Genomic DNA, 27,959 nt, shown 5'->3' with positions numbered 1-27,959 from the left:
TAAGATTGCCCAAAATGCAAAAGATTCTTTGTAAAAAAAAATTCTATCTACAGAAGAAAATTTATATTTATTTTTTTTCTTCGCCTTGTGTCATCACCGTCTAGAACTGCTGCGGTGAACCGTTGGCGCCATTTTCAAACTTCAGAGCACGAGAGAATGTAACTCTTGATTGCTACAAATTTGTAATTTTGTTGTTTTTAAAACGTTCTCTGTGTTTTTCACTACTCTGCAATAATACAACGATTTATATTGCAATGATTACATGGAGCCGGTCAGATTTTTATAGAGGTAAGTAATTTTACATTTTACAAACTATTGTTGACTTTAATAACTACAGTTCATCTAAATGTATTGGACAGCTAATCTATCTACATTTTTCTACTTTTTTTTTCCAAATATTAATAGAATAGGATAGAATAACCAGCTGTTAAATCAGCCAACAGTTAGGTTACTTGGACTTTATTTTATTTGCCAACTTGATGCGTAGTTATGTTTCTACTCTTTACAGTTTAGTGTAGTATAGGTCAGTTACAACACTGACTAACTGCAACTACCGTTGTTAACACTGACACAGAAACAATACTGGCACTTAATCGAGCTGTTTGGCCATCCCTAACTTTTGGTCGTCGACTGCTAACACAGCCAGATAGTTAAAAGAGCTTTATATGTGCTTAGTTTTGTTTCACAGCAGCTAACTAGCCAGTTAGGTTTGGTCGTGTCTCCAGTAAAGCCAGAAAGCAGTTTAGCTAGCTTGCCAAATGGCCTGAGCTAGCAGGCTGGGAGACATTGACTGTAGTTCCGCACAGCTTGTTGAACAGGAGGCTGTTGGGTGTATTGTGAAGTTAGCTAGCTAGATAACCAGTTGGCAAGTTAGTGTAATGGCACCTGTTTTTCAAAGGTTTGTTAAATGTCAGTAGCTGGCTGACTTGTGTTGTAACGAACACAAGTCATTAGCCAAGTTATTTGGGTTATTTGTCCTGGTCACGTTTAGATAAATATAGGTTTAAGGCTTGATTTCTTTCAAAGGCATGGACCACTCCCAGTTTTTTTTCCGCCAATTAGTTAACGTTAGCTAGCTGCGCTTTGACAGAACCCCAGTCTATTTTAGCACTGCAGAATATTAAATGTTAGTGTTGCTTTTATAGGAGGCTTCAGCCCTGTTTCATATATTAACAACTTGCATATGCATACTGGGAAATATGTTGCGATTTATCTGTGAAACTTCGTACATTTACTGGATAAAAGTGACACTCCTCAAAGAGACAAAAAGCCCCATCTAAAATGTGTTCTGCGTAGCTGCAGGATTTGCATTTCATGAGATGGTTAGTTGCCCAATCAGTATATATTATTTTTATCCATTGCAGACATATCCTTTCGTTTGTATGAAACGTTGATTGGTTAGCTACAAATTATAGCACGCTGTGGCAGATGTGTGGCGAATGGCCAGCTGCCCCAAAATACAGTCGTTCTTTAGAAAAAAAAAATGTGATGTGCCAAAATTATATGATTAGCACTGTTCAGTATTTGCACGGTCTGCAGTTCTACTTAGCATTATGCACTTTTTTTTCTTCTTCACGACCTGGCACGACCTATATACCTGTTTCTAATACTAGTTTGTTCTAATTTATTTAGAATCACTTTAATAATTGCTTGCGTTTAGAATGTATATTAACAAAATTGATATTGATAAGGCACTTCGCCAAATGGAAGCTACGGGGGTGTATTGTGCAGCTATGTGATTATAGAAACATGCATTTATGGAGTGAAAAGAGGCACAGTAACGTTGGTAAAAGTTCAGCAGGTTGTCTATTTTGAAGAAAACTCGGGAGAGTGCATAGTGGGATTACCTGGATTACCAGAGTTTGTTGCTGGATTACCAGAGGTACAAAACAAGATGCTGTTCAAGTGCTTATGGAATCGATTGGTTTTGTTTTTTGCTGTTTGCAGTAGTACAAGTCCCTGCGCCTAGTTCGGAAATGCAATATAAAGACTTTGAGGTGGCAGCACACCATAGGTTGTTCTCTTCTGAGAACCTGCTGGCAGAGCTCACTTAGGCATTTGGTTTTCCCAGTACATTTTTAACTTGCTGAAATGCAATGGTATGGTAATGCAAAATAATAATGATACAAATGGTGATATTAAGTCTATTTTTTTTGTCTAATTTGATGTTTATTCCTCTTCCCAAAAATATCACGTTTCTATGATTTAAATATGACAATCACATTATATATTCATATACAATTGCATTGCATATGCTCAAAATAGAAGTGGCACATTTTTTTCTAATGGATGCTTTGGAATAAATGATTCTCTTCACATAATTTTTGGTACTTTTTTTCTTTTTTGTTTAGAAACCACAACAATTTATGTGGAATTTCAGTCTGAAGCCCTTATTTATTCAAATAAATCACTTGTCAAGTATATCTCTAGTCATGTTTAATTTTCAAAAGTGAAAACTATCAAAGAAATGTTGTGTCAAGGTTTCTTCTATGGCTTGCTCTCAGTCTTCCTGTTTTTGTGTGTGGTTACTGAGGCTTAGTGAAGACATGTTTTGAGCAGAATTAAATGGTGCTTGAAGGTAGTATATAAAGACCTGCTCCTGCTTAAGTAACTTGCTGCTTTATTAAAAATTCTGATTTAATATTTTCATAAATATAAAATATATTCTGTATACATTAGTATTTGGTGTAATGTATATAAAAGCTTTATGGGCATGTAATTACTTTGGGGATGGGGGTGGGGGACACACACGGACTAATTTAATTTTAATGCTAGCCAATCTAGTCTGTGGTGGTCATTATGAATTGTTGACTCTTCTGGGGTGATAAAAAATGGTGATTGTCTTCTAGTCCTTTTTGTGACTGCCATTGATCAACTGCAACTGACTTTGCTTTCTTTTGACGTTTGCTTTTTGGTCGAGTATCATATTCAGAGGCCTTTGTCTTGTCTGGCTGTGTGCGTGTGTGTGCACGTGCAACTGTTCGAGCACAGTTATCCTCCTTAGTAAAACTATCTGTGGAACCAGATCAACATATTCTCCACTTGTACTTAGTCTAATTCTACAGAGCCCGCAGTGTTGCTACATAAGCCAACCTATGTATTCTGACTCTCAAAACTTTCAAATTGATAAAAGCTCTATTGAGATCTTTGGACTTTTTTTGTGCTACTACTTTTATTTTCTTTCTCTGCTTGCTGTTGTGTCTCGTTGTTGTTGTTTCACCTTCCAGTGTGAAACTAAGGCCAAGCATGAAAATCATTTTTAATACGTTTGAACCTAGAATTTATTGTTGTGCAGCTGAGAGTTGAGAGTTTGTGGTGAAAGATTTCTTGAACTATAGCACAAAAGTACCACAAACGCACAGCACTTTTCTTCGTCGAGTTTCCCCCTTTCCCTGCGTCTCTGCAGTCGAGCCTGCTCCCTCTTTTGTCGTAACCCCCCTCCACCCACCCCCCACTCCCTCCCCCCTCTCTGTCTGTCGGCCGTGTGAATGCTTTGGCAGCGGTACAAGAAATCAAGCAAGCGAGAGTACTGGCGCGCCGCGGACACCAAGTCCCACAAATTAATTTTTTGCCCGGAGATGGTTGAAGCATCAGTCCCCAAATTTCACACCCTTCTAAGAGGACCCTAGGGTGACGTACTGATTTTTTTTGGGATTTTTTAGGCCCCTTGAAAATGTTCATTTTAATTGTAGAAAGTGATGCCCCGGGAAAAAGGCTACAACCCCTGCTTTTTATGCCTACCAAGTTCCTCAGACAGCCTCACTAGCTACAGCTAAGCAGAGGCTGCACACTGCATGGACTGCTGGTCTGGAAGTGAACAGGGAAAGAAAAAGGGTTTAAGGGCTGAAAATAGGTGGTGGGGGACAAAAGGGTTAGGCACTTATTCTACTCCTGGAACCCCCCATCCTGGAATGGGAGCCCCAATCTTAGACGAGTGGGTGTATTTTTGACCTCAAATTAAGACTTGGAATGCCCATTGATAAGTGTATGTGTGGATTTGTTGCCTTTTTTATTTCATTGCTACAAATTTGTTTTAAGTTACCTAGCTGGTTTATTTGCTGAACTTGCTGTGTATTTTTAAGAAACTTGCATTTTTGCAATTGACAAACCTTAATTGGTGTATTTTAACCTAGTTTCATGAAAGATAGCAAACTGTCCTTAAGAAAAGTTTTTTGCCTTTTTGAAAACTTTAAAAAAAAAAGTGAAATTTGAATTTAGCTAGTTTAATGTGTTTTTTTTTTTCTCTCTGTCCAGGTGAAGAACTGACGAGATTGGAAGATGGGTGATCAGTAAGGTTGCTTTTGGGAGTACCAGACACCTTCACCTCTCCCCTCTTGCATAACTGGCTTTAAAAAAAGGATCGAGGTAAGTGTATTTCTTTTCTGTGTCTGCTTCAAAGCTTAACCAAAATGGCCCCTGGTTTTTAATGGGTAAGCAAAGTTAGGCCAGGGTGTGTGTGCGTGCGTGAGCTTACACTCACTCGCACTCCCCACCCATTTGTAGCCTATTCTTTTCTTATATTCACTCCTCTCTCCCTCTCTTTCTCTATTTCTCGGTGTCTCTCTCTCCGTCTCTCTCTCTCTCTCTGGCTCTCTGTCGGTTCTTTATTGCCTCCCTGATCTCATGTCTTTTTTTTTTTTCTTTCTTTCTGTTGTGCTCTTTCTCGATGAGCAGCTGGCAGTAGAAATTAATGCCTTCTTCATCTGTGCTGATGTGATCATTTGATTGAGATGGCAAATAGGCTGCCCTTATCACTTATTTTTAAGTTTCCAACTTCTGTCTTTCAGTAATGTGCAGTATTTAACATATTATTTTAAATGTTTCATTTACATTTTATTCTCCAGTAATAAAATTATAAAAGTAACATATTTTGTATATTAGGTTAATACATACATTTTAATTTTATCTTGACTGTTTTAATTTGATTATAGCATGAGTGCACCACAGGGGCCTAGATTTTCAGATACACACACTATAACAATAAAATATAGAAAGTGTTCCTTTCAGTATTAATCTTTCTGATCCTCAGTGAATTATTTCAAATAAAAATGAAACAAATGTTTTATATGAGAATTCAGGTTTTCCATCTAAATTAGGACACTACACTATTTAACTATTTCAGTTATGGTGTAAGAGTGTCTTCTAAGGCCCTGTAAAAAAAAATGCTAATTTGCTATTAGTGTTAGAAAAAAAGACTCAAAGTCTGAGTCTGAAATGCAGGATAATGTTTTATTCAACAGGAATTTCCATCATGTTTGTCTTTATTGAATGTCGGTGTCAGGGACACACCTTTGTGACTCCCATGTCCATGTGTCCCTTGCTCTTCCCTTACACTGCTCCTTCCCTCTGGCTTTTCCTCACTTTCTGTGGCACTTGCAAAATATGCAAACCTGTTACAATAGTTTTTCAAATTCATTTAACTATCATTTTCCACACTGTTACATATTCGGCTATGTAATATTAAATAGGTGTCTCAATTCGCTTTTCACTTTTATCTTTTTGAAATACAAATTTGGTGTACCTCTCATAGTATCTAATTCTTTTGATGAAAGAATTTCTTTTGTGTCTATAACACTATTGTCAACCCCATTTTTTTCATATGAGTGATGGGATCATATCGTTTTCTAAAATACCAACGTGTGTGAATCATAGTAGATAATGCAGTAAGAAAAACATGAGTGCAAATGATTGTTAGCTGAAGCTTCAGGAGACACCTTTTTGTGGCATAGTCTTTTGATAGACATTTTTTCTCCTTTTTGATCTGCCTTACAAATTCACCATTTTGTTTTCCTTGTCACCATCCATTTTCACCATGATCAGCAAATCACTTTTAGGTTTAAAAAAAAAATTATTAGCATGGCCTGAAAAGATGACCACAAGCCCTCTTCATGATGATGACAACACGATTAAAGTAGTCTACTTTCTGCTGAATGTAAAACACAGACATTTTTCTTCAGTAAACCAGATATTTTTAAACCCTAAATGTCAAGTCTTTTTTCCACTAGGCATCTCTCGCTTTATATATATATATATATATATATATATATATATATATATATATATATATATATATATATATATATATATATATATATATATAAATAATATAATCAGAGATGCCATTAAATGAAGGGTTTTTTTTTTTTTTTTTTTTTTTTTAAGAGAATATCCCCCCTCCCTCCCCTCCTTTTCTCTCCCCTTCATCTCCTTCTCTGGAAGTGTTTCCTTAGTCATATGGAGTTTCAGCACCTCACATTAACTTCATATTGAGTCCAGAGTACCCTCTAGCAGCACATCATGGTTTGTAGGTTCCAAAGCAGAGTTCCAAATCATTGTGTGCTGTCACTGGGAACCTTGGTGATTCTGCAAGACACCAAGTTCACCGCCACCTGAACAGATGCCACAACGTTCAACTTTTGCTAATGTCGAACAAGTCACAATGACTTGGAAGGATAGTGCAACGAGGCCGCAGAGTGCATGAATGTTTGACATGTTTAACAGATATGGAGGGATTTAAAAGGGCTTTGGTTACATTTATCCTGCGTTAGGTCAGTGATTTATCACAGTATTAAATACTTTCACTTGTCTCTGTGCAGTGCAAATTTTGAATTGACATAAGCACATGGCACGAGTATTTATTTATTTATTTATTGTAATGCAAGTGGCCACATTCAGCAGCTTTCTTTAAGCTTTATCTGTAGGAGCACTCATTACTTGTTTCAATAAAGAGGAACATTTTCAAAAAATAATGATGGATGACCAGATCTATTTGTGTGTATTGCCTTGTAAATCAGGCAGTAGTGCATGGAAAATATCCTTTGTGCTAATCTCCCTCTCTGTTCCTTTTCCAGACCACACACTCATTACTGCAGCTTTGTCTCAGTGTGCCTGACACTAGCAGCACATCAATATTGGCAGCTGCCCTCTCCCTGGGTTGCCAGTATGGTTTGTGCTGCTCCCGTCAGACAGACACACTCTTCATCTCTCTTGAATGCAGGTTGACACGAAACGCCTGTTCTTGCAGGTGGATGTGGCGTGTGCATTTTTCACCCATTCACACAGCCACGTTAATATTATGTATTGTGTAAGTAGTCATTTCTGAGCTGATTCTAGTTGCTTTTGTTTTGTGGTCCACTGTTTTAAAAAAGTGTTTTGAAAATAAAAGTGTACTTGCATTGTTAAAAAACGGTAACAAATAAAAATACTTTAGACCTTAGAAAAGCCCCTCAGTGAAATGTGTGTTAATAATGGTAACTAATAGTTGAAGATGCATATTGGCTTTAAGTTGCATGTTTTTTCTATTTAAGAAAATGTAAACCCATCCTTCATGTGACCACTTCAAATACTGGTGAAATGATACCTGAGACAGGATATAATTTACATGGAGTTGTTTCTGAACACTTTACTATTCCTGCACAAAATGTTAGATCTTGTATGTAGGTATCAACAGTGTGATTAGTCAGGTCACTACTTTTAGAGAACCTCTCACAGTTACCATTCAGCTACAGTCAACAGGTTGTGTTTGCCAGTTGATTTTATTATAGTATCAGCACCACTTAGAGCTGGAGCAGTTAGAGCTCTCTGGGTTGGGATGAACAATTTATTGAGTTTATGTGTATGTGAGAGAAATGTCTGAAGCTGCACTTCCACTGCTCATTATTTACCAAATGTTGCAGAAGTGTAGCTGAGACAATGTAGTCTTGATGGAAATTTTTTTTTACTTTACAAAATGTATGATACAATTTTGTTCTTGTACACCTATAAATAAATAAAAATTAACTACTTCAAGAATAACCTATAATAGGCATGCTCTTTGACTTTTAAATTAATTTTTTACATGCATCAAGTCAAATGCACACACACACACACACACGTCACAAAAGGGAGTTCTTAGGAGTTGGTTTTGTATCTCCGTCTTGGTAAAGGAAGTATCAAATCAAATTTATTTGTATAGCGCTTTTCACAACACATGTCACAAAGCAGCTTTACAATCTTTACAAGATTAAGTATGAAAGTTTGCTCCTTATGGATGGTGGGTTAACAGTCCTCTGATGGAAGAACAAACCGGTGTTTTAACAGTAATGCTGATGTATTATTAATTCTGCCCTGTTATTATCTGCTATTAATGTCCTAAGTTGAAATAAAAATGTTCACATTTTGCAGCAGTGGTGATTTCACAATTTGTGAGGTCACTGTTCAGAAATAAAGTGGAGAAGGATTTGCTTTGTTGCTCAAGTATAATTTAATATTAGAATACAAATGTATTTGTTGACCACATGACCCTCTGAGCTCAGATTAAGAGAATCCCATCTGAAGGAGGAATATTTTAACTTCTCTGGGTCACAGAAGAGTTCTTATACATGCACTGCTAATTTTAGGCCTATGCAAACTAAGCACCTTTAGAACACTACAAAATCTGAGAAAGTAAGCAAATGTGTCAACATAATCTCTCATGCAAGTAGTCTGCAGGCTTCTGGCAAATCTAATAAAAATACATGTACAAATTTGAGTCGGAATACTCTTATGTAAACCCTACTTGACATCAAGAGTACAGAATCCCATTTTCATGAACACAATGGTCTGAAGTCTTATTACAAAAAAAAAAAATCAAAGCGCATTAATGATCCCAGACCAATTTTTAAAAATAAATTCTACTATAAATGAATTTACAACTTTTTCCAAGTCCTGATGGCATCCAACAGAGAGATGGGGTATATGAAAAATTGTTGGTCATATCTGATATTTTATAAAAAAATATTTTACCAACTGCTTTACACCATTTCTTTATTCCAACATCTGAAAAGACGAATTTGAAACCAAACAATATTTCAGTAGGTCTCCCTCTATGGTATATAAATTTAACTGTTAAAATTCGAATTGGAATTTAAGCTCCATCTGTAAAAGGTGAAAGGTCTTCTGACCACTGAGACAGTTTCTTTGGGCCAGGCTGGACGTCCTGGAGGAACACCCAGACTGAAGTGATGTGAGCTGTTTCTTCTCCAGTTGATGCTTTAGCAGCTGGGTTCAGCGGGACAGAAGAGGCAGATCACTAGAGTTCATGATGAGACTGGAGTCGAGATTTAGACTTTCTGAAGGACAAAAAAAAAGTGGACCTAAAACCTTCAACACCAGCTCGTTTGGTGAGAACAATACAGTAAACATCACTTAAGAAAGAATTTTGTTTTGGCACTACAGTTCTAGGAGTCCCAAACAGAATAAATATTGAGAATATATGGAGAGAATATGTAGACCTTTTCACTTATAAAGTGAACTATTAACTGATTCATCTCAGTGGCATAAATAAGTTTGAAAAACACATGCCTAGTGACTTGATAGATTTTGGTACCTTGATCAAAATTGAGCTTTTTAGTTGCAGAACTATCACCAAGACCCTCGATATCTACCAGATCGCTGTTCACATCAGAGTCGTTCAAAGCACTGAGAGTCACATCTGTTGATGGAAAAAATGAACATGATTGATGTTTTATAATACATAATTTATGTCCAGGTAATAAGGAACAGATGTATCAACTGATATCAACTCCCTTTTAAGAAAAAAAATTTCCCCCCACTTTTTATGTAGGCACAATTTCCTTGGCATGCCCTTTTAATTCAGAATACTTGAGTTTTTATTATTAAACTAACACAATACCACATATTCTTAATATTAAGTACACCTGTAGAATGGGCATTTCCTGAAAGAAAATGTAATTTGTTTTGAAAGGTCATACTCTATCCACACTTCATGACCAGACATTTTGTTTTTAAAATCAGTGTAATACAGTGGTGCAGTTGTTGCCTTATTGTCTGATCTTTGTTCTCAGGGAAAATTACCAAATACATGTTGACAACACACAAACACATAGGTTGTGCAACACAGGGGAGGTCTATACAGATTAACATATTTTACTTTTTAATCTATATATTTGTATATACTTAGTATATGTAATAGTGGTGGGCCGTTAACGGCGGTCATTAATTTGATACTCTTTATCGGGCGATATAAAAATTATCGCCGTTAATCTATTCTTAAAGTTGGGTTGGGAACTGGGTCAAAATGGGTAAGCAAACTATGATGACTTTCAACTTGATAGTTTAGCTCGGCTGTATTCCTAACCAAATTGCACAGTAGGGGCGAGAACGAGTTTTTAAACCTGTGAATTACAAATCGTACGTGTTTTTACATGGATGCAGCCACGAAGTCGCCAGGTTTGCTTCATGGAAAATTCATTTTAAGGAACGTAAAGTGTTAACGGAGCGGAGCTCGGAGCGGTCATTTTCTGCATGGTCCTAGCGCTAGATTCGTTGCTATTTAAATATTTCTTTTTAACCGTTAAAACTACAGAGGACCAAAACTGACTTTTGAAAATTACGTCCTTTAGGTTAAATGTACTAAATGTTGACTTACATTTCAAATATCATGTTTAGCTGAATAAATGTTATTTAATGTACAGTATGTAGGCTTACAAATTCATGTTTAACTGAATAAACCGTTGAACACGAGTAGCCTACATTTTATTGAGCATGTTTTTTTTTTTCTTCAAGTATCAAAGTAAAACAGCTTCCTCAAGCAGTCATTGATGCATTTTGGAAACAGGAGATGAGCCCCTGGTCTAATGCACCCTCTGTATTAAGAAATCCTATCTCAAAAACTGACTTTTAGTCATTACTTGGGTAGCACGCATATGAGCCATTTTAATATAGAATAATCTAGATTAATCTAGATTAATTTTAAGATTTCAGTGAGATTAATCTAGATTAAAAAAATATGCCCACCCCTAATATGTAATAACATTTATTGTACATTGAATATATTCTGCCCTGTTGTATAATGAGTTAAAACAAACACCAGATCCCACCAGCTGGTCCATATTTTTGCTCAAACCTAGCTTCCAACACACCAGAACTAAGCCATTGAGAACACTGAATACCTTGTGCAGCTGTACTGAGAGCTAGGTTAGAGCAAAAAAAAAATGTGGACTGTCTGATATGCCCCAATTGCTGGGTTGAGAAACACTGCATGCACTCTGGCCTGATTGATATGCAGGATATATGAAATTCAGTGGTGAAATACCAGTTTATTGTGTACACCTGTTCTAGCTGTGCCTATAAGCTGTATAGTAATGTTAGTCAGCTCTATATTCAGAAGTTAATGGATGGTAACTTGTTGCTCCTTGTTCAATTGTGGCATGTTTCCAACAATATCTTAAAAGGGCAGATCATATTTTTGAATTTGAGTATTTGCAGGTGTAGTTAGAACATGAATATACATTAAAACATGGCCACAACCTTTGTTCAAAACCAGGTCACTTGTGAAAGACGCCAACACAACTTGATGACAAACTCAAGATACAAAACTCCTATAGTCAGTCAACTGGCTTCAGAACGTATAGTAGATGTATATAAGAGTAGATTTAATATGCAGTGTACAGTCAGGTATCAGGAGTTATAGTGTAATCCCTGACTTCTTCCGTAATCCAACAAGCAACTGCCTGCACACACCTGAATTAGTACCTTTGTCATTCTCCTTTTTAATATCACACTCCATAATGTTGACTGTGTTCAGAATTAAACCACATCACCATCTACTGTAAAATAGCTGTTTGCACCCAATCTGTTTTATAATGAGAGAAGCATGATTTAGCCCTACTCTTTTTTTTAATGCACATTTCTGCTCAGTACTGACCTTATCCGATCTCACTGAGTGATGGTATGAATTTGCCAATGAATAACATTTGCTTTATGTGACTGTTAGAAAATTATTGTTTTTTAACAGTATAAAACTTTTTATTCTAATAATACCAATCCCCTCTTACAAATACAAGGATTCACAGCCTGGCACTAAACTGAAATATAATCTCTTTTTTGGTAATATACTCTCATGTATGTATATGTATGTGTGTGTGTATATATATATATATATATATATATATATATATATATATATATATATATATATATATATATATATATATATATATATATATATGCTAATATAGAATGCCCTCCTTTATGGAAGAGTATGACAACTGGCAATTTAAACTATGAGTTAAATGTAATTTATTGCAAAATACACTAAATGGCTGAAAAAGTAACCCTTTTAGACCAAAAGCTTTCAAAAGCACAACATACATCTAAATCTACATCACCAGCTACTTATACATTTAACATTTGCTTAGTAAATCTAAAAAGCAGATTTGAAATCCAGTATCAATTATAATGACTCAAAATGGAATTGAATGAAAAGCGACAGCTATGTTCAGTCCAAATGAAACTTAAATGAAAACTGTGGTGAAGCTCACCTGCTGTCTTTGGCTTCTTGATGCTGGCTGGACCTGTAGATGGACCCTGTAAGCCTGCTGATACCACAACCTGAGATGTTGGTACAGCTATGACTGTAGGTGGTGCAGGGGGAGCTATGGCAACCTGTAGCTTTTTGGTGCTTTTCTTCTGTGAGTCTGAAGACAAAGGAACTCCACTGTCTTCATATAGCTTCCTCTTGACCGTAGTCTTTATCTGTGCCCTAATCACAGGGTGTTCAGTTAAACTTAACAATTATGAGGCTCACATACTTCACTAAATCATAAACTAGGTTTTTACTAGGCCCCCTTGGATTATAAATATTGATGACACAAATGTGTTATTTTTTTTTTCTCTTGAATTTCCACAAAGAATGCTACAATAATAACCATACCACAGGAACAAAGCAAAGCTGGTCCCATCCATTTAAATTCTGGGGGGAAAATTTTCTTATATTCATTTCCAATACTGTAGCATTCATGATATCTGAGCCTAAATCCTACACCCTGCAGCTGAGACAAGAACAGTCAGGCCCAGCATATATACTATAGTAAGGAGACTCGATTCCTTACACGGTGCGCTTCTTGATGACAGAGCTGAGTGTGTTCAAGTCGTCACCAAAGCGCCTAACTGCCGACCGGAGCATGTCAATCTCAGTGTCCGTCCATTTAGCTCTGCAAGGAGACACAGCAACCAGGGGACATGTCCCATGGTATGACTATACTGACTAAAATTGTGAATCAGTGTAGTATTCTGCAAAACCTTTGAAAAATCTGATAAACGGAATATACAATTTTTATGTTTTTTTATTGGGATTAAATTTTTATTTCAAGATCTTAAAAGAACCAACACAGGAATGAGTTTAAATTGTGCAAATATCTTTGAGAAATTCAAGAGAAAACAAAGCTACCAAACAACAACAACGATCACAGCATTTACACACTCAAATAATATAAACTTTTGCACATTATGTCAACCATAAATATTACAAGTAATTACAACAATATCAGACGGCAACCGCAATTTAATTAAAATTTTGACATTTTCCTGCTCCAGTCCATCTTTTGCCATGTACAATTTGCTACCCATCTCCTAACTCTTGATCAGTTTGATCTAGATGTCAATGTTGACACTTTATTGAGACTGCCACACTAATAACACTCCCCCATCAGCAGTGGCTCTGTAGTTTGAAACCAGGCACGTTAAAGGTTTTATACGTGTGTAAACAGTTCAGGATCCGCCTACAGTGCGACTTACCCTGCTGGACTGGAGTCAGACACTGGATGCAGCTGCATGGTGAGCTCCCCTAATTTAGTAAAAGCTGCTCCTGCGGCTGAGAAGATCTCACCAACCTAAAGGCAAAAAAAAAATTCATGGAAAAGCGTAAGAAGGTCCGCCCTATATTGCTCGAAAAATAGACTATTCGTAAAGTTCAGGTAATTGATGGAAAGGAATAGAATACGTGCTAAATATTAACGCGCCAGCTAGCAGCCCAGACCAGTCAAAACAAAGTGTAGACATGGCTAATAAATGAATAACATACATAAATACAGCTAGTTGATGATACAGTCTACGAAACTCGTCATCTTGAATGCAGACGCATAACAACTAGCCAGCGCTACCCAGCTTTGTAACAGGATATTTACCCTTATAATCAGATAGATAAACATCTCAGATAGATAAACAGCTAACGTGCTACCCAGCTAGCTAGCATCATCTCCATGACGCCGATGTTAGCTAGCAAAGTTAGCTAACTTGCAAGTTAACTACCTTTGTTGATGCCGAGGTCATTGTTCCTTTTGTGCTAGCTAGCTTGCTAGCTAGCTAGTTAGTTTTGCAGTTTAAAAATGCAGAGGAACGGTCTTCTGCACGTTGACTTGAGTGCAATATATATATATATACTTAAACGGACAATCCGAAAATTAATATTACATTAAAGTCTTAAAGTAAATATGTCATTAGTGCGCCATAAACGTTCCGTTCCGGTCCTCGATGTCTATTGGTACAAAATCTGTCGCCATCCGTGATTGGTTAGGTCTAGTCAGAGCCTCAATCCAATCAAAGATGCGCTATAAAACGCATCAAGAATCAAAAAAATTTCCTGGGATCAATAATTGTTTAAATTTCGACAATTAATTGTTTCGAGAAACACCTCAGTATTCTGGAAATATTTTGGTGCAGTTCTCCTAGCGTCAGTTCGGAAATTTCGAGGCTTACTCAAAGTACATGAGTATTAATTATATTAAACAAACAAAATATATTGAAACAATGAAAACAATTAAATGACGATGAGGATGATGGCCTAAGTCATTACGCAAATGTCATTACAAGAATAAACATTTGAGACAGCATTTCAAGGACGTCGATACAACACAAGGCACAAGTCATAAAGCACACTTTGAGCACAAGATGACCTCTTGAGGGCGAAAAACATCACTACACATAGAAAAAGCAATCTTAAACAGCCGCAGACGAAATAGAAACTGTGAAAGTATGGATGTTTTAAGTGTACCTGAAATCATTACACAATTCTTGTGCTTGTTTAGATTTTTAAGAATTTCGTTCTCTTGGTTCTGAAGAATAACAGCAGTCTGGGAAAATAATTCTCTCTGAGGATGTGTACATATCTGAATGTCCTGAAACATTTACCTCAGATCCTCTCAGTTACAACATTACACCACAGTACTTCTGCTAACTTACTACATAGTGCTAGTCCATGATTATTGGCCATTTCCCCCCCCTTTAGCAACCCCCCACCATGGCATTCATTTTTGTGATAGCTATTAGAATGTAACGACAACATAGCTGTAATTGTTTTTTAAAAACAATGAAAACTCTTATTTAGCAGTTCTGATTCCTTAGTTATATAAAATAATTGATATGCCATCAGCAATTTGGGTCATTTTAAAGAAGAAACTTTTTTTTTATCCCCTTGATGAAATTCTCTCTGGATTTAATCCATCAAGAGTGCATACATACACATAATCCAGTTAGCATAGTGCACACAGGGCAGTGAGTACACATACATACCCAGAGTAATGAGCCATCTACTGCATCACCTGGGGAGCAATTGACAGCTAGGTACCTTGGTCAAGGGCACTTCGGCCATAGCTGTTGCTGATCAAGGGACTGAAGCACCAGCCTTTCGGGCCCAAGCTCATTTTGTTAACCTTTAAGTCACAGCTGCCAAGTTTCTACCTGCTTAATCAACAAATTGCTTTAGTACTGCAATCAACATAATTTGCTTAAGGACCAGACCTGGAGATTGCTTCAAGGTTCCATTGCTACAACAACCTAAAGCACCTCGAACCCATATTTGATTAGATGTAGTAGCAGGAAGAGTTGCCTCTTACTTTATTCTTCACTATAATTTTGTGATCATGGTTGACTTTTTCTCAAATCTGCTGTGCAATTCTTGCAAATTAACCAAAGATTTCATATTCCATTATTCAGGTATAGTGGCAGTGTTGAACTATAAAATAAAAGCAAGGACCTGAGATATCTGTTGAAGGAATACGGAGGAGGATTATTTACATTTTGTGAACCTACTCCCATATCTGCAACATGACCAGCACGGAAAATATTCTGGTATTGTTACAAGCTTTCTCCCATGTTAGCTAATACAGATAATGGGAAATGCAGTTCCCATGTATTTTATTTTTAGTGGTATTTGTTAGTCATGCCACAATCTTTAAAAATATCGCTTTCAGTAGCTTTAAATCTCGCCACCTGCTTGGTTATGCCACTTGTTACATTAGACTATAACAGTGTGGATATGACATGTTTCATTAGATTACAGTGATGTGCTATGCTTTTAGTGGCGACTTTTCATTCTGCTATCTCCATAACATCTTAATGATACTTCTGAATATTTCACTATTTGATGTAATCTGTCACTACTAACATCCCATACTACATGCAGTAGCACAAGATGTTGCAATACATTAGACATAAAAATGGGACATTTATATGGGCATATAATTTTATTTGTGTGTGTGGAACCAGTCAGTCTAATTTGTTTCCTTTCCATTTGTACTGTTTCTGAACCTACACAGAAACCAGGTGGGACTGATTAGCAGATGGGACCACCTGGGTACAGTATAAATGGGTTATGTATATTGTCTGAGAGTATCAGCAGGTTTTGCAGTCCCACAGGCAGTTAAGCACCTTTTAGGTCAGTGGTCCCAGTGTTAATCACATCAAGCCAGTTTGTTTCCAAGCTTTGTCTTTAAAGCATAACATGCCCATTGCCACTGCAACTAATTAATGCCAGGAACATGAGATTGGACCTAGAGCAGTGCTTTGTTGATTTGATTGTTCTAGCCATCCCAGTAACACAGCTTACTCTGACAATACACCATGTCTGTGACTGTAGGAACATGGTCACGAGCCTTTAAATCATCTGTTGAAGTAAACCAGACGCATCAGAAAATAGCCCTGTCAAATTTCATCAGGTTGCTGAGTAAGGTCAACGTGAAGCTAGACAAAGCTCTAGCTCAGGTTTATGTCACGTTCAGTGCATGTTTACGTTGTGTTGTCTCAATTTCATAACAGACAAAATTGAAAGAGAATTTAGATTCATACTCGGGTTTGATTCATTTTGTTTGATTTCCATATCATGTAGGCAAATATGACACAGGGGCACACAGATCTATTTCAGTCAGTGTGTTTAATGAGGTTTTGTTGGAGGATTTCAGATACAGTGCCCCAAGGGGGCAGGGACATAAGTAATACCATGCAGAGTAGAAACACAGTGCTGTCTCTGCACTGTGCGTTGACATAGCAGGCAATATTATTATTGTAATGAATAATAACAATGAAAGCACAAAACAAAAAAAAAAAAATCAACGACCTGTCAAAATACCTGCCAATTTTTTTTTGGGGGGGGGGGGGGGGGGGAGACAGAATCAACGTGAATCATTGCTATGCAATGTGCATAAATGTTAAACCAATTTTAAAATACTTGTCAGTGAAATAATCAAATAAATCATCATATATTGCTTTGTTATATGTATTTATATACTGATTTATATTCAGTGATAATACCAATTGCCAACATCCTCAATATAATATTCACCACTGTTACCAATCACGTTGGTATCATTAAATAAACACTGATGCATTTAATTATTAAATATATCCCATTGCAAGTATATCCTTTTATTGCTAACATCAATTGTCAGGGCTATTAATAATGCTTAAAATACTATAAATGTCTTATAATAATATACATCGGCACTGGCATATTACAATGGATAACAGTCAAATGTTTTGAATACAGAACACAGTGGGGGAGGAGATTTTGGGTCATGCACAGGAGTTTCCATTGGATAAAGGAGATAAGGACGACCTCTCACTGAATAAATTTCAAGAGCAGCTGTCACTCAGACCCAGAGACAAACACACACACACACACAGCCATACTGTAGACACATGCAGTACTATCACTTGTCTGTTCTACTCAAATATTTATACCTCAATAATTTAAGACAGTACTTTATTTTTTATTTATCTTTTTAAATAACACTTTTTAAAGCTTAAATACCCTACTCGAGTCAAATAGGGAGATTACATGTCTGATGACGAACCACATTTCTCACTGGCGGACCCACTGTCCAGTCACAACGCTCATCAATGTTCCTTCCACAGTGTCAACCAAAGTGTAAATGAATAATACTTGGCTAATGTGCAAGTAAATAAGTGGTATGATTCTCAGAAAGACATATAAATAGCCATGTAAATTTATAAACATAATGAGACAAACCTATACAGAAAAAACAAAGCGGAAAGAAACATTATACACTCAAATCAAGACCAAATCATATCTGACCAAATAGCAGACCCAAATAAAAAAAATACAGTACACAAGAATTAAAATGTAACCTAATACAAAACCAAAAAACTCCAGTTATTTTGAATTGATACTTGGTGCAAGCATGCAACAAAAGCACTTAAAGGAACAAAATGCATGCTAAAATATTAGAATTAATACTAGACAGACTTCTTGTACAAGTGACTCGTGCAAATGTCTTGTACTCTCTTCCGAACACTCTGCTTTCCTTCTTCATCCACCCACTGCGTCAAGTGAGTGATGGTGGGCCTGGAGTTAAGATGGCTGACACAGCAGGCTGTCATTTCAAACAAGCACTAACTAAATTACACTTCTTCCATTACCGTAATGAAAATTCTTTCCCCCACTGAGAGGGGGAGCCAGCAGAGAAAAAGGCCATTGACTCTTTGGCACACAGACATCACATAGTATTCACAGAGCTCTCTATTTAGGACGTGCACTGACACATGCACGCACGCACACACACATATGCACACACACACGCACGCACACACACACAGTGCCTGGGCAAATATAATGATAGAGGTGACATTCATGAGTGGTGTGCTACATATAGACAAAACATGCAGGTGATCACTGACCCATTTTGGCGCTAAATAGGGTGTGCACTTATGCAGGCACGCACACAAATGACTGGAGCACACACTGAAACCCGCACACATTCTCTCACACATTCTTTACCTTACAAACGCTCGGAAACACAAGCAGAAGATGGCCATGCTGTAAGCACCAATGTGCATGCAATGAGTGCAGTGATCAAGGTGAAGAAAATGTTTTTACAAATCAGCAAAAGAACCTGGAGTTACACACACACACAAACAAACACACACACAAACACATTCCTGGACAACAATACAACAAAAACTCACTGATGGTCAGCACGGCACATAGACCACGGACTGAAATGGCTCATGATTCCTATATGTGATATCACATAATTTTTTTGGACCCACAGAAAAACAGCAGACAACTGCACACAACGGACCACTGTGCACAGCACACAACCAGGTTAAAGAAAGGGCAAAGACACACAAATGGTCAAGCAGCCATATTGTAAATTAAGCAGATTGACAGATCAAGAAAAGAAAATCCCTTAAGTGAAAAGAGATAAGTGGGATCCTGAGGACTAGACTGAATGAGGGTTTCAAAGTGTCAGTTACACCGACACACACAGTTATCAGAGGTAATAACGCACTTTTCTCTCCTACTTCCTATTTGATGACCATAAAGCTCAATAATCTCTTACTGCAGTTAAAACGTCCCACTTTTTAAATACCCTCTATGAGAAGAGTTGTACAATAAGTGATACAAAGTCAAGCACTACGCGCATGTTTCACAGGTGGCATGACAAGATATTCAACAGTGCATGTAAGTGTAATATACACAAAACCAAATCTTAGCCCTGCTCCAAGACACTCAAATAGTGGGTCAAAAACTACTATAGTCCAGAGAACCTTTGACATTGTCAATAGGCTCTAGAGACTATGGAGTAGTATGGTCATCCATCACTCCAGATTTCATTTTTCACTCTCTCACTCTTTCTCTCTCACTCTCTCTATCTCTCTCTCCTCTCGCATGCTCTCTGCAGGTCCTCTAGAGGTTTGTGCACCGCTCCTGCTTGCTGTAATGGTCAAACTGGCTCTTCCAGTGCATCATGTAGGAACTCCATCGGTGGAACTCCGCCTTCCATTGTCGCTCTGCATCATCAATGTTTTCTGGATTAACAGATATAGGAAAAGAAAAAAAAAAAACATGTCCACCACAGTGTTATTTTATAGTGTCTCACTTTTAGGAACATTTTATGTCTTAGTTACCAAAATGAAATAAACAAAATGAAAATGTTCATTAGAAAACGTAGGTGAACAGTAGCTGAAGCTCTAACTTTGCATATTTTTGATAATGCTACAAACTGAGAGAAGTTTATCCTGCAGGGATGAAAGCAACTCCCAACTCTATCTATATGTGTGAATCATCTTTATCACCAACAGAGGTGTTTTGATATAGTGTTGATTTGTGTACTAGGCCCTTAAATATCAAACTCGTTCTTTTTAAGAGGCACATATGACACATGGGCAAAGGGTACAAAACATATCAGAAAAGATTTACCAGAAAGAAGATGTGTCTGCAGAGTGCTTTGAAATGCAAACACTAAGTGTATGTCATCCATTAAATAAATTACTTTTTTAAAATTTATTAGCAACACACCACTACCCTCCAATCTCACCCTTTTAAAGAGACATGTAAATTAGATACTTTGGGGCATTCATAGTTTATTATCTTAGGTCAATGCAGCAAAACTAACTTGGCCCCTAGTAAACATGGTTCAGTGGGTTCAGGGATATGGGTTCAGTTGCTTCATATTCTGGTTCACATTCGGTACAAGAGTGTTTGACTTCAAGATTCTCATCATGCACACAGGCATTTCCCGCAAGAGGTGAACATGCACTATATGACTAGGACTGTATGTTCCCCAGTACTACCAAGCTGTTTGTTACTTTATTGATAATGGTGTGATATACTCTAAAACACCTACATATTCAATAAAACATCTTCCACATTGATCGCATTACTATATCACTTAGTTCATTTCAATCTAAAATCAAACTTGTGTTCATGAAATGAAAAGTTATTTATGATGTAAAATCCTATTAATTTAGCTTATTCTCCCTTGACTAAACAGCAGTAAATATTAGTGAGGGATGTCTGGAACACTCCCACACACACCTTTTCACCAATACTTAACATTCTAAAATATATCTGGTCCCATGTCCATATTAGTCCATGTTCCATCTCTGTATCTTAATCAAAATGTACAAGACAATACAGTAATATACTTTACCAAGTCACGGTTTCATAGTAGACACTGCACCAGTTACCTCTTGTGACAAATGGTGAAATGGTGCATTTTCCAAAATAATGAAACTACCGAATTATTAAACAGAAATCACTGGGATAGTAAGACTTATAGCTGCAGTGTCAGTAACATAATTATAATCATATGAGTTACCAGTAACGTTGAGTAGGCGAGGCAGAAATCTGTTCCAAAGGGCACAGAACTGTGACTTCAGGCCCTTGAACACTTTCAGAGAATCTGTGTTCAGTCCCACATGCTTCTGCTCGGCAGAAGTGAAAACAGGCCAGCGCCGTCGACTCTCTATGGAGCCATCGACATTAATATTGGGATTCCTGGGCATGGAAAGGAAACATGGAAGGAAACCACAGTCAGGTGCATTCATCCACACTGTCAGAGATTATGATTGACACAAGCATTCGGAGAAACTCGCACGCTGATCAGTTTCTCACCCAGTCCGAGCGAAGTTGGCCCAGTATTTCATCATGCGGCGACTGAGCTTCTCTTCCTCTAGGGTGTAATTGAGCCTTTTCTCCAAAGGCAGGCCAAACACAAACTCGATCTCATAGCCGTGAATCACACCCATCCACTCAGGCCACACCAGGTTAGAGGCTCGATGGTCAAACAAGTAGAGGTATACAGATACTGGGAACACACAGCAAATGAAAGGACAAAAATTTACATTTACGGCATTTGGCAGACGCCCTTATCCAAAGCGACATTTTAATCTCATTTTTTATACAAGTGAGCAATTGAGGGTTAGGGCCTTGCTCAGGGGCACCTCAGTCATGGCCTCAGGTCTGGGATTCAAACCTGCGACCCTCCGGTCACAAGACCAGTTCCCTAACCACCAGGCCATGACTGCCCTGGCTTTAAGCCAAATTTCAGCTATTTTCAGTTAACAATATATTCAAGGAGGAAAAATAATTTAGATTTCAATACAACATGGAGCAAAACTGTTATGCTGGCGATCAGGCATTACTGTGCTCGTCATAGTTAGTGTACCTTGTGAATTGCCACTGTTGCTTGCTGATCCTGAGTTGCCCCAGCCAAGATTTCCTTGATTTGCTGTTCCTGTCTGGCTATGTAGAGCACTGTACTGTGCATATGTTTTTGCAAAATGTTGCAGAGGGCAGATGACATTGTGGTCTCCCACAATGTCATCCATGGCTTCACGGTTCTTAAGGGGGTTATCCTCATCCATCCAGTCTGTGTACTGAAGGATTACTGCCTCAAGTCCAATTTCATTGGCATGAGGAACACTCATCTTTACACCTTGCAAGAAGTCCTCCCTTGTGATCAGGCTTTCATTGTCCTTGCTAAAACCCGGTGCACCATAAATCAAGAAATATGACCCTTCATTCTGGTTCACACCCATAAGGATCTGAGTATCCTTGAAGTTGCCTGAACTAAGCATGGCATCAGGAGTATCAGGGAACACCACGCCATCGATGACGGGGACAAAGGAGAAGCGAAACAGGCCGCTGTATGGAAGCACCAGCCATTCTTGGTCGATAAGATCCTGTGGTTGCTTGCTCCTCAGGCAGTCAATCAGGTCAGTGTCATTACCGTCAGGGCAGCCCACCAACCGGCCCAACTTAACAGCCCTCCTACGGGCCTCATCAAAGCTGACTGTAGCCCAAGGGCAGTTTGGAACGCCACTCTGCAAGATAGCACGAGTGAATTTTGGGCGACTATCTGGTGACAGTAGGTGCATGCCCACGGAGGCTGCACCTGCACTCTCCCCAAAAATAGTCACCTGCTTGGGGTTGCCTCCAAAGAAATGAATGTTATCCTGCACCCACTGGAGTGCCAATCTCTGGTCCAGCAAACCCACGTTTCCAGGAGCTTCAGAAGAGCCATTAAGAGCAAGAAACCCAAAAGCACTCACACGATAGTTCATAGATACTACCACCACCTTCTCAGAATGAGCTAGGTAGCGGCCATCATACACATCCAGTGAGGAAGAGCCACTGTAAAAGCCGCCACCATATATCCAGACCATAACAGTGAGGTTATGCGGTCGAGGTGTAGCAGGAACCCAGACATTTAAATACAAGCAATCTTCACTCATCATCCTATTTGGGTTCCACATTTCAGTGCCAGGAAAGCCAGGGTATGAAGTATCTACATATTGATAGCAAGCATTAGGGTAATCCTTGGCATCAAACACATCATTCCAGGGCTTTTTGGGCTCAGCTGGCTTAAAACGCATTTTTCCCAGGGGAGGTTCTGCGTATGGAATACCCAGGAAAGCAGTCACATGACTTCGGTCTGGTAGGGGTAGGCGGACGCCCTGGACACGACCTAACCTGGTGGGTACTATGAGCTCAGAATCACTCTGGGCAAAGGAAAGTTGTGTAAAAAACATGACAAGGATTACAGGGAGTAGGAAGACATCTAAAATCTTCATGGTGTTTTCTGTTTCTTGGTTAGTTGCCTATGGTGCTTGGAGTTTCTTTGTTTGCTCAGCTCAGAATATAATCTGTGGAGAAAAATAATCAGAGCAAAACATATCAGAGCCATGTACAAAACGATAGAAACAGAGCAAAATATTCTGATGAGGATTATCAATCTAGAGGTGAGGAAATCAAAGACATGGAGAAAAACCAGGTAGATCTCTAAAGCTGAAGACACACTGTCCCAGTCTTCCACACCATACCTGATACTCTTTCACAATCCCAAAATATTTATTATCATTTAAACTCATAATTTATTTTCCTGAACATTAAAAAAAGAAACAGCCCACATGAAAATGCTTGTATTTGAGAGATAATTTTGGGCCCACCTGACAAGGTCTTAACACCCTCACACACCTGTGAGGTGGTTGTTTACGTTTTACATGTTGTGTGGTTTCCATGATGACCGGATTAGTTCTAGAGGCATAGTTAGGGAGAGGGTGCATGACTTCCCTGCAGCTGTGTGTGTGGAAAGGGGCTATTTCTGTTCCTCTACCCCCAGTGCTTATGTGGAACTACCCCCAGTTCTATAGAACTACACCAAGTGCTTATGTGGTGTTCTATGTTCTAAGTACATTTATACATAACTCAGATGTATGTACTATATGTGAATACAACTAAATATTAGCTAAAAATGTAAATGTTTTGCAAAACTCACACACAATACATATATAAATATAATATAATTCTTATAGTTGCATTACTAGCAATAATTTTACTTTTTGCAGTTGAATACATGAAAAATGGCAGACAGACACATGCAAAGGTGCAGTTTGTGTTTGCAAAAATGTGACAGGACAGGAGTACAGATGCACAAAAGCTTCTGAAGTCACACACACTCGGACTTCCCACCACTCTGACCTCACATACTTGCCTGCATTGTCAGTCTTTTTTTAATCTCTATTCTTACACGTGGTATTGTGCTCGTAACTCGTAACACAGCTTAGTTATTGTGGCAGGTGACAAATTGGATTCCAGAATTCATTCACTTAACTATTTTTTTTGCTACTATCTTGGACTGATTTGAATTGGACAGGACATTACACCAAAGGGATTGTGGTGGTGCCCATGGGCCTGGGATGCAGGGTGTCCGTCAGTGTGTCTCAATGGAGTTATTAATATCAAAAAGAACAGCTGCGTGCCGGAAGCGTGGGCAAGGGAGGGTATGAGTATGGGGTCTAGACACAGGGGAGAGGCTGGCTGGCCTCAAATTAGACCCTGGAATCTGTGCATGAAGTTCACAGGGGGATTCACTTTCAGCTTGGGATTACATGTCGTCATGCCCACTGTCATATCCTTACCCAGCCCTCACTCTCACACCCCCATCTCTTCCTGTCTCCTTCCAAAATACAGTCTTGTGTTGTGACTTCGCTTGCTGGCTCGCAATGAAAAATCATTTGCTCTAGCTCTGTACCCAATTATATACTGTTCACGTTAATACACAGTCTACATCAGGTTAATATTCTACTGCAAAACACTATGCTCAGCAAGGGCAGAATCAATTCAGCAATTTAATAACTAATTTTCAGATTTTAACCCAGCAAATTAAAAATTAAGTTGCATGGGTTTTTAAAGCTCCAGTTAGCCAGCAAGAAAGTGAAGTCCAAGCTCCTTTTTCTATCAGTATTGTCAGTGTAGATAGTTTTCACTTGTGCACCATGCATTTTCACCACCAAGGGACTTGAACCTATCCTGGTTCCCCCCTGAAGAAGCAGCACTTATCTTGAAATCATAGTGTAATATCATTCCATCACTGCTGGCTACAGGTATAAGAGTGATTTATAATGTGCACGGTTGCCATGGGAATTAAGAGCCTACACTGTCCACTGCATCCTCTTTACAGTATCTACACACTCAGAATGTTATCTGTGTCTACATTCACTCTTCCTCCTGATACTCCCATTACTCCCATTTGACTGTATTGTTTCATGCCTCTTTTTGGCATTGGTCCACCTTTAAAACATGAGTTCATATATATGATGTTGTATATATCGAACATTGGTTGATAGTTATTGTAATTATAAACCAGTTCTGACCGTATTGACATACGTTTTACGTGTCCCTATACTGTTTAGCATTTCCCGTTCACAATGTGTGCTAGATTGTAAGAGGCCATCATGGGATCATAATTTCCCTAAATTCGGTTTGCCACCCTCGTATGACTGAGGGCCTATTGACAGTTTGACGATCGGAACAGAAGTCTCTCAGTTTTACAAGAACACGAGTGCGTGCTAAAACACCAACTGCCCGGTCGGTCATTAAACCAGCAGTGCAAGGAAACGCTAGTATAATCAAAACTGCGATAATTAAGTGCTGGCTCATTACTTTCATTGAGCTGTTTGACTTAAAATATATTGGACAAAATATCAATATTTAGACCAGTAATTCTATTTTTAAATGTTTTGTTAAAAAATAAAATCGACATTTAAATGAACTGAACGAGCTTGGAGTCGTGATTGCGTTGCATAACGTATCGACTCTCAAAGAAAGCTGGGAATGGATCCTGAGAAGAAACCATGTGTGACCATGTACAGCCTATGAATTAAAAATATATTATTGTTTCAAACGGAAAGTTTGAAACATTATGGGACAAATATGAGAGAATTAGCTCATAAACCACGGCTGAGCGTGTTTCAAGAAGGCCCTGCAGCTTGTGTAGTTTTAATTAAGCAATTCAGCACCAAATGAGTCGGAAAAGATGTGAGACAGGTGCTCGAGGTAAACAACACTTAATTTTAAGGAAGTAGGCACCCAGTGCGCCTGCGTCGCTGTATATTCACGCGCCCTCTCTTATTTCTCAGCACATTTACTTACATCCATCCCGTGGCACCACGTAATGAAATCTCTAATCGTATGGACATATATCACTTGATCTGTGGGTTATTTCCAGAGTCGGTTTGTTTTATCCAAGAACGAGACAATAGCACACTGCTTTTTAGACAAGCGCCAATATTTCGTCTGAATGGACTCAGATAACCATGTCTCGTTCCATGTTGAGCTTTAATTATAAGCTACACATCATGACGGACCACTTGATCTGAAGAAATTCATGTACTTGCTAATGTCATAAAGTAGTAACGTAAATCTAGTCAATAACCACCACGATGATAATGATAAAAACAGCAATATTGAAATGCATTAAACAACTAAAATTAGGATCTCTAAAAATTGTTTGTATCTAATCATAATTACATTGATTACCATACTTCTAATCATAATTATATCCACTCAATATTTTTTATATATGAAAATCAATATGTCTACAGTTTTCAAAACACGCCTACATCGTACCCAACAATACATCGTTGGAAAATCTATAAATGCCTGCTTTAGCAGCAGATGTGGTTAAACACCAACAAACACATGCGACAGTGCGCATTATAAGACGCGCTACACACAACCACCTTCATATCAAATTCAGAATACATGCTCGTTTCTCTACCGCTTATATTGTTGTCACTGTCGTGTTGCTAACCATGTTTACTTTTGATTATGAGGGCAAACAAAACACGTAACTTGTGCGACTGTAAAGCTTGACCAAAAGCGTTACACCGACTGAATTAACTAGCAGCGTACCTGGAACCTTCCGTTGGTGAACCGGCTTGAATTTAGTTCCTCTCTCTCTGGGCTCTTCTCTCTTCTCCCTGTCTGGGGAACGAAGAAATCCGTAATTACGGCCGTGTTGAAGAGGGTAATGTAAAGAAGGGCAATAGGACAAGGGTATCGCAGGGGAGTGGATTACTGTCTCGTCTGACAGATTTTAACGCTGATCTCGCCCTCTCGCAGTGACGGATCTGGATTGTGAGCCGTACTGCTTTGCTGGGTCGATAGGGGGAGACTGCTTATAATAAATAGCGTACAGTAGGGAAAAAAAACAAAAAGTTACACAACTCTCGCGAGAAGAACCACCCTACTCCTCTCATCCACACCGATTAGTGAAAACTATAGTCATCCTTTGCACAGGAATTCGTCCTGGAGAGACTATTGCTGTTGCAAGAATATACTGATTTGCAGAGTTTCATTTAAATCGTTTTAATCCTCACAGGGACAGATAACAATACGCTATAGTGTAGAAAACATGCATTTTCATTTATTTCTTAGCGTCATGAAGCAGCTCTTGAAACTGGAAAACCATGAGCTAATGGACAAAAAAGCCTTTTTACTGATTTGGCATAAAAATGCATAGAGGGAGTGTATCTTCCAGATTCATATTGTTTACCAAATGTTTAAACTTATTTTCAAACTTCTTGTATGGCAGAGATGCTAATTGACTATCCTCATATACCATTTACTAAAGTAACCATTAACATAAGATTGTAAGAGAAAGAGAAATAAAAGTACACTGAGAGTAACAAATTATGAACAAGAAAAACATCCTCAGTAAGAAGGAAAAGGGGGAAAAGAAAGCAGAAAAGAAGCTGACACCAGTGGCTTTGTTCCACTGCTAATAAATATTTCTAGTGGTGCCAAAGCATTTCATTAACTCCTTTTAGTTACA

The 27,959-nt window shown here is 38.2% G+C and overlaps 2 protein-coding genes and 1 long non-coding RNA gene across 5 annotated transcripts; 1 reads left to right on the top strand and 2 right to left on the bottom strand.

Annotated features, from left to right (window-relative positions):
• Nucleotides 1-137: 137 nt before the first annotated feature.
• LOC143475217 (uncharacterized) lies at nucleotides 138-7,835 on the top strand. Its single transcript, XR_013120955.1, has 3 exons — nucleotides 138-288; nucleotides 4,255-4,365; nucleotides 6,852-7,835. It is a non-coding gene; the product is annotated as an uncharacterized LOC143475217 (long non-coding RNA).
• A 79-nt stretch (nucleotides 7,836-7,914) lies between these two features.
• Nucleotides 7,915-15,435, bottom strand: LOC143475216 (BPTF-associated chromatin complex component 1). 3 transcript variants are annotated; one of them, XM_076972992.1, is made up of 6 exons: nucleotides 15,331-15,435; nucleotides 13,558-13,652; nucleotides 12,873-12,974; nucleotides 12,303-12,523; nucleotides 9,347-9,451; nucleotides 7,915-9,089 (listed from the first exon to the last, which is right to left on the bottom strand). In XM_076972992.1, the coding sequence occupies exons 2-6, from the start codon at nucleotides 13,593-13,595 to the stop codon at nucleotides 9,025-9,027; spliced, it is 531 nt and encodes a 176-aa protein (XP_076829107.1). In that variant the 5' UTR covers nucleotides 13,596-13,652; nucleotides 15,331-15,435; the 3' UTR covers nucleotides 7,915-9,024. The 3 variants fall into 3 exon arrangements, with proteins under 3 accessions (XP_076829107.1, XP_076829106.1, XP_076829108.1); XM_076972991.1 differs by lacking the exon at nucleotides 15,331-15,435 and adding an exon at nucleotides 14,071-14,305; XM_076972993.1 differs by lacking the exons at nucleotides 12,873-12,974; nucleotides 15,331-15,435 and adding an exon at nucleotides 14,071-14,304.
• A 1,515-nt stretch (nucleotides 15,436-16,950) lies between these two features.
• Nucleotides 16,951-27,301, bottom strand: ache (acetylcholinesterase (Yt blood group)). Its single transcript, XM_076972819.1, has 5 exons — nucleotides 27,038-27,301; nucleotides 22,008-23,487; nucleotides 21,455-21,647; nucleotides 21,159-21,337; nucleotides 16,951-19,866 (listed from the first exon to the last, which is right to left on the bottom strand). The coding sequence occupies exons 2-5, from the start codon at nucleotides 23,413-23,415 to the stop codon at nucleotides 19,745-19,747; spliced, it is 1,902 nt and encodes a 633-aa protein (XP_076828934.1). The 5' UTR covers nucleotides 23,416-23,487; nucleotides 27,038-27,301; the 3' UTR covers nucleotides 16,951-19,744.
• Between the last annotated feature and the right edge of the window lie 658 nt (nucleotides 27,302-27,959).

Source organism: Brachyhypopomus gauderio, chromosome 14, assembly GCF_052324685.1.
Source record: "Brachyhypopomus gauderio isolate BG-103 chromosome 14, BGAUD_0.2, whole genome shotgun sequence".
Taxonomy (NCBI): Eukaryota; Metazoa; Chordata; class Actinopteri; order Gymnotiformes; family Hypopomidae; genus Brachyhypopomus; species Brachyhypopomus gauderio.
The sequence above is the reverse complement of the archived record's forward strand: the minus strand, read 5'-3'. Positions and strand labels throughout refer to the sequence as shown.